At 36.9% G+C, this 6798-nt stretch overlaps 1 protein-coding gene across 1 annotated transcript in view; it reads left to right on the plus strand.

Moving 5' to 3' along the window:
• Nucleotides 1–6361, plus strand: part of LOC126234405 (general odorant-binding protein 83a-like) — a 72992-nt gene extending 66631 nt beyond the window's left edge. The window contains exons 7-8 of the mRNA XM_049943094.1: nt 5837–5921; nt 6001–6361. Of these exons, the coding sequence (XP_049799051.1) occupies nt 5837–5884 (48 nt within the window). The 3' untranslated portion in view covers nt 5885–5921; nt 6001–6361. The remainder of the gene's footprint in view (nt 1–5836; nt 5922–6000) is intronic.
• The last annotated feature ends 437 nt before the right edge of the window (nt 6362–6798 follow it).

Genomic DNA, 6798 nt, shown 5'->3' on the forward strand with positions numbered 1-6798 from the left:
ATTGTCAGTTTCGTACTCCACGGTAAATTTTATTTTATTATGTGCGTCGTTGAACTTTTTTACTATTTCCTCAATGTCCTCACTGGAACCATCAACAAGTAACAGAGTGTCGTCAACATAACGTTTGTAATAAACAATTTTATCCGTAATGTTTTCGTCAGAATTTAGAACTTTATCTTCAAGGTCATTCATAAAAATGTCCGCCATAGTTCCTGAAATGCTGGACCCCATGGCTAACCCATCGTCCTGAATATAAAATTTGTTATTAAACGTAAAATAATTAAAACTTGTAATGAGCTGTAGGAGTTCAATAAATTCAATTGTCTCTTGCGTTGAAATTTTACCGTATTTCAGGAAATTTCTCTTAATGATTTCTATAGTTTCGTTAACCGGAACACTGGAGTATAAGTTCTTAACATCCAACGAAACCAAACGGGAAGTGTCGGTGACTGGCGTATCTTTAATTTCACCTATCATGGTCATACTACCACGCACTGAATAATTATTATTATACACGTAAGTCTTTTTCAGAATTTGGTCCAACATTTTCGTTATTTTATATGCTGGACTATTTCGACCGTTAACAATCGGACGAACCGGATGCAGATCTTTATGTATCTTCACCTGTGATCTTAATTTGGGGGCCGTTGGATTCATGATAACACATCTTCTTTTTTCGGCTTCTGTCAGCAGGAAGTGCGTGCGTTTAAGAACATTTTTTAGTTTAGTTTGGAAATTGGCTGTTATGTCTTTCGGAATTTCTGTAATGCTATTTTCGACAAAGAACGCTAAGGTTTTCGAAACGTACTCCTCCTCTTTTAATATTACGACCGTATTCCCCTTATCCGCTTTCGTGGCAATAGCTTTCGCTTCATTAAGCTTTTTATTTATAGAATCGACAGTTAGTCGGTCTGCTCTAGTCTTATGATTAACACTATTTCTGTTATTTAATTCATTTGTTACTATTTTATGTAGCTTATGACCGACATGGCCTGTTTCATTATTATTTAATTTAGCAATTTCTGTTGTCATTTTAGTGAGGGCAATTAAATAATAATGAAACAGGCCATGTCGGTCATAAGCTACATAAAATAGTAACAAATGAATTAAATAACAGAAATAGTGTTAATCATAAGACTAGAGCAGACCGACTAACTGTCGATTCTATAAATAAAAAGCTTAATGAAGCGAAAGCTATTGCCACGAAAGCGGATAAGGGGAATACGGTCGTAATATTAAAAGAGGAGGAGTACGTTTCGAAAACCTTAGCGTTCTTTGTCGAAAATAGCATTACAGAAATTCCGAAAGACATAACAGCCAATTTCCAAACTAAACTAAAAAATGTTCTTAAACGCACGCACTTCCTGCTGACAGAAGCCGAAAAAAGAAGATGTGTTATCATGAATCCAACGGCCCCCAAATTAAGATCACAGGTGAAGATACATAAAGATCTGCATCCGGTTCGTCCGATTGTTAACGGTCGAAATAGTCCAGCATATAAAATAACGAAAATGTTGGACCAAATTCTGAAAAAGACTTACGTGTATAATAATAATTATTCAGTGCGTGGTAGTATGACCATGATAGGTGAAATTAAAGATACGCCAGTCACCGACACTTCCCGTTTGGTTTCGTTGGATGTTAAGAACTTATACTCCAGTGTTCCGGTTAACGAAACTATAGAAATCATTAAGAGAAATTTCCTGAAATACGGTAAAATTTCAACGCAAGAGACAATTGAATTTATTGAACTCCTACAGCTCATTACAAGTTTTAATTATTTTACGTTTAATAACAAATTTTATATTCAGGACGATGGGTTAGCCATGGGGTCCAGCATTTCAGGAACTATGGCGGACATTTTTATGAATGACCTTGAAGATAAAGTTCTAAATTCTGACGAAAACATTACGGATAAAATTGTTTATTACAAACGTTATGTTGACGACACTCTGTTACTTGTTGATGGTTCCAGTGAGGACATTGAGGAAATAGTAAAAAAGTTCAACGACGCACATAATAAAATAAAATTTACCGTGGAGTACGAAACTGACAATTGTCTACAGTTCCTGGACCTGAATATAAAAAAGCAGGGCAACAAACATGCGTTTTCCGTTTATAGAAAACAAACTACAACTGATGCCGTGATCCCGAATGATTCATGCCATCCGCAGGCGTATAAAGAAGCTGCTTTCCGTAGTCTCGTGCATAGGGCAGTCAATATATCTATGAGTGAAAAAGATAGGGAGACTGAAATTAACACCGTTAAGAGAATAGCGAAGAATAACGGTTACAGAATAGATATAGTTAAAAAACTGTTACGAAAATGTAATAAGCGCAAAAAGAATAAACCTGATGGAGAGAAAGCGAAAATTATCACGATGCCATACTACGGAAAAGTCTCACAAAAGATAGCAAATATTTTTAAGCCATACGATGTCAAAATAGCCTTTCAGACTAATAACCTAGTGAGGTATAGCCTTAAGCACGATATTGGCGAGAAGAGAAATAAGTTTGAAAGATCGGGAGTTTATAAGATTCAGTGCAGAACGTGTGATGCAAAATATATAGGGCAGACAGGAAGATCATTCGCGATCCGGTATAAAGAACATAAAGATGCGTTCAGGTTAGGAAATTATGACAAATCAGCTGTTGCGAACCATATATATGAAATAGGCCATCCCCTTAATAGCATAGAAGACAACGTAGAAATATTGCATGTAGAAAAGAAAGGGAGGAAACTTGACTTACTAGAGGAATTCGAGATAGCTATCCATGAAAAGAAACAAAGCAATATCCTAAATGTACAAGATAACTTTAAAGAAATGAGATTTTTTAGCGGGTTTTTAGAATTATTTTAGGGCAGGCATGCGACTTAAAACTTGTAGCATGTCAATGACGGAGTTGCGAGAGGCTAACGATGGCAGACCAATGCAGTAAGGAAATGAGGCGCCCAATAGCATAGCGTTACCGTCAAGCACACGGCGGTAACCACGCCACAACACCTAGGCACGTTAGTCCACAACAGCACCCGAGCCGGCGCAGTCGACAGCATATTTGGTAGATATGGGACGGCCATCGACCTGCGTCAACAACTTTAATGTAAGACGAGGACCCACAGTCCAATATACTTTTAATTCTTTTTTACTTTATGGACCCACCAACTATTGGTGATGGTATTTTGTCTTTTTAGTACGTTTAATTTCGCGACATAGATTTTACAACCTGATGATGAGAGCATTGTCTCTCGAAACGCGTTGTTAAAATATATATAAAAATCGCGGTTGAATGCTAAATGTGATAACCAGTATAACGACAACTGCTACCTCGACTCCATAATGGATTATATCAAATTGACTTCCTTACACTTAAATCTATACTCGATGTTAACAAAATTCTCTTCTTCAAAAACGCTTTCCATGCCATTGCCAGTCTACATTTTATATCCTCTCTACTTCGACCATCATCAGAAATAGCAAAACTCCTTTACTACTTTAAGTGTCTCATTTCCTAATCTAATTCCCTCAGTATCACCCGACTTAATTTGACTACATTCCATTATCCTCATTTTGCTTTTGTTGATGTTCATCTTATATCCTCCTTTCAAGACGCTATCCATTCCATTCAACTGCTCTTCCAAGTCCTTTGCTGTCTCTGACAGAATTACAATGTCATCGGCGAACCTCAAAGTTTTTATTTCTTCTCCATGGATTTTAATACCTACTCCAAATTTTTCTTTTGCTTCCTTCACTGCTTGCTCAATATACAGACTGAATAACATCGGGGAGAGGCTACAACCCTGTCACACTCCCTTCCCAACCACTGCTTCCCTTTCATGTCCTTCGACTCTTAAAGCTGCCATCTGGTTTCTGTACAAATTGTAAATAGCATTTCGCTTCCCGTATTTTACCCCTGTCACCTTCAGAATTTGAAAAGATTATTCCAGTCAACATTGTCAAAAGCTTTCTCTACTAATTCTAGAAATGTAGGTTTGCCTTTCCTTAATCTAGCTTCTAAGATAAGTCGTAGGGTCAGTACTGCCTCACGTGTTCCAGTATTTCTACGTAATCCAAACTGATCTTCCCCAATATTGGCTTCTACCAGTTTTTCCATTCGTCTGTAAAGAATTCGCGTTAATATTTTGCATCCGTGATATATTAAACTGATAGTTCAGTAATTTTCACATCTGTCAGTACCTGCTTTCTTTGGGATTGGAATTATTATATTCTTCTTGAAGTCTGAGGGTATTTCGCCTGTCTCATACATCTGGCTCACCAGATGGTAGAATTTTGTCAGGACTGGCTCTCTCAAGGCTGTCAGTAGTTCCAATGGAATGTTGTCTACTCCGGGGGCCTTGTTTTGACTCAGGTCTTTCAGTGCCCTGTCAAACTCTTCACGCAGTATCATATCTCCCATTTCATCTTCATCTACATCCTCTTCCATTTCCATAATATTGGCCTCAAGTAAATCGCCCTTGTATAGACCCTCTATATACTCCTTCCACCTTTCTGCTTTCCCTTCTTTGCTTAGAACTGGGTTTCCATCTGAGCTCTTGATATTCATACAAGTGTTTCTCTTCTCTCCAAAGGTCTCTTTTAATATTCCTGTAGGTGGTATCTAGCTTACCCCTAGTGAGATACGCTTCTACATTCTTACATTTGTCCTCTAGCCATCTCTGTTTAGCCATTTTGCACTTCGTGTCGATCTCATTTTTGAGACGTTTGTATTCCTTTTTGTCTGCTTCATTTACTGCATTTTTATATTTTCTCCTTTCATCAATTAAATTCAATATTTCTTCTGTTACCCAAGGGTTTCTACTAGCCCTTGTCTTTTTATCTATTTGATCCTCTTCTGCCCTCACTACTTCATCCCTCAAAGCTACCCATCCTTCTTCTACTGTATTTCTTTCCCCCATCCCTGTCAGTTTTTCTCTTATGCTCTCCCTGAAACTCTGTACAATCTCTGGTTCTTTCAGTTTATCCAGGTCCCATCTCCTTAAATTCCCACCTTTTTGCAGTTTCTTCAGTTTTAATCTACAGTTCATAACCAATAGATTGTGATCAGATTCCACATCTGCCCCTGGAAATGTCTTACAATTTAAAACCTGGTTCCTAAATCTCTGTCTTACCATTATATAATCTATCTGAAACTTGTCAGTATCTCCAGGCTTCTTCCATGTATACGACCTTCTTTTATGATTCTTGAACCAATTGTTAGCTATGTACTAACCTGTCTAAAAAGTTGTAATTATTTTTGGTATCAACTACTGTTGAAGAAAAGTAATTCTAGAGGAGGGTGTCCCTTTACACAGCCTAAAAGCTTTAATTTATCACAGCCTCCCCCCCCCCCCCCCCTTCTCCCCAATGCAGCAGGGCTTATGATCTCTCTGGAGCATATACACTGGTTATATTACAAATTCCAAGATACCAAGTTAAACTTTGTTTTACAGGTTGCATTACAACAGAGTAACATGAAGTCTCAGCTTCCCATAAGTTAAGAATGCTCATAGAGAAGCTTGCATCAAGCTGAGACCTTGAGTCAATCTCCGTGAAGTTTACTTGAATAACAGGACAGGCACTCCACTGTTGCTACACAGATAGAGTCCCAATGTGAAATAGAGCTTTAACAGATAGTTATTGACAAATATTCAGTCTCAGTGTTACATTATGAATTACATTTATGATTAATTCCACCTGTATTATCAATATAAATATCTGCAGACTCTCGTTTAGAGGTTTTGGTTCAATTTAATAACTAGATTTCATACTTGTTATAAATAGACTACTATTAGCAAAATTCTGTAAGTTACATTCAGTATTTTTAATAACTTTTGCAGCTGTACAGTCTGGTAGTTCGTGCATTTGATGCAACCATTGATGCCTGACAGGAAGTTGTTTCTGTCAGACAGTTTACAGTGAAAGGTAAGAGAAGTGGAAAATATTTTTCTGAGATAAATTACAGCCACTTGCATTGTTTGATTGCATCTTGTATTTGTTGCAGGACTGTCAAATTAGTCTGAGCTGTGAAATGTTATATGGGTGCTTTCCTAAATGGATTTAAGTGGACTGTGTTGCACTGTACACTGAAAATTAATATCTGTACACCACAATAATATGACCAAGTAAACAATGGCATCACAAAGTACAATTCAAAATATTCTTGTAGAAATGTTACTGAAGTCAGCTAGTGATTTTTTTGCACAAAGGAATAACAGTACTTGGAGTGGTCAGAAATGAAGCAACTCTTATTTGTACATATTACCAATATATGTGAAACATGGAAATACAGTTTCTTTCTGGCAAGAGATATGACCAGGCACATACCAATAATTGTGTAATAAACTTTTATTACCTCCATGAAATACATATGCAGTTGATGTTGGTTTCTCAGTGCAATTCTGAACATATTCTGTTTGTATATATTCTTGACTTTTCTTCAAAATTCTTGGATAGACACTTAAACATGTCAAAACTGGTTCAATTCCTGTATTATATCCAATAAAAACATCATTATGTCTCGGTTCCAGTACTCAGCTGCTGTTTACATGTACAGTGTACATTCCATGTAGACATGTATGCTGGAAGATTTATTTTGCTGTGAACATTGATTCCAGAAAATTTTTTAAGAAGTGTTTTCAGTCTGACAATACAAAATATTAGGTTCATACATTCCGCATGGGAAAAATATATCTAAAAACAAAGATGATGTGACTTACGAAACGAAAGCACTGGCAGGCTGATAGACACATAAATAAACACAAACATACACACAAAATTCAAGCTTTCGCAACCAACGGTT

Source organism: Schistocerca nitens, chromosome 2 (assembly GCF_023898315.1).
Source record: "Schistocerca nitens isolate TAMUIC-IGC-003100 chromosome 2, iqSchNite1.1, whole genome shotgun sequence".
Lineage (NCBI taxonomy): Eukaryota > Metazoa > Arthropoda > Insecta > Orthoptera > Acrididae > Schistocerca > Schistocerca nitens.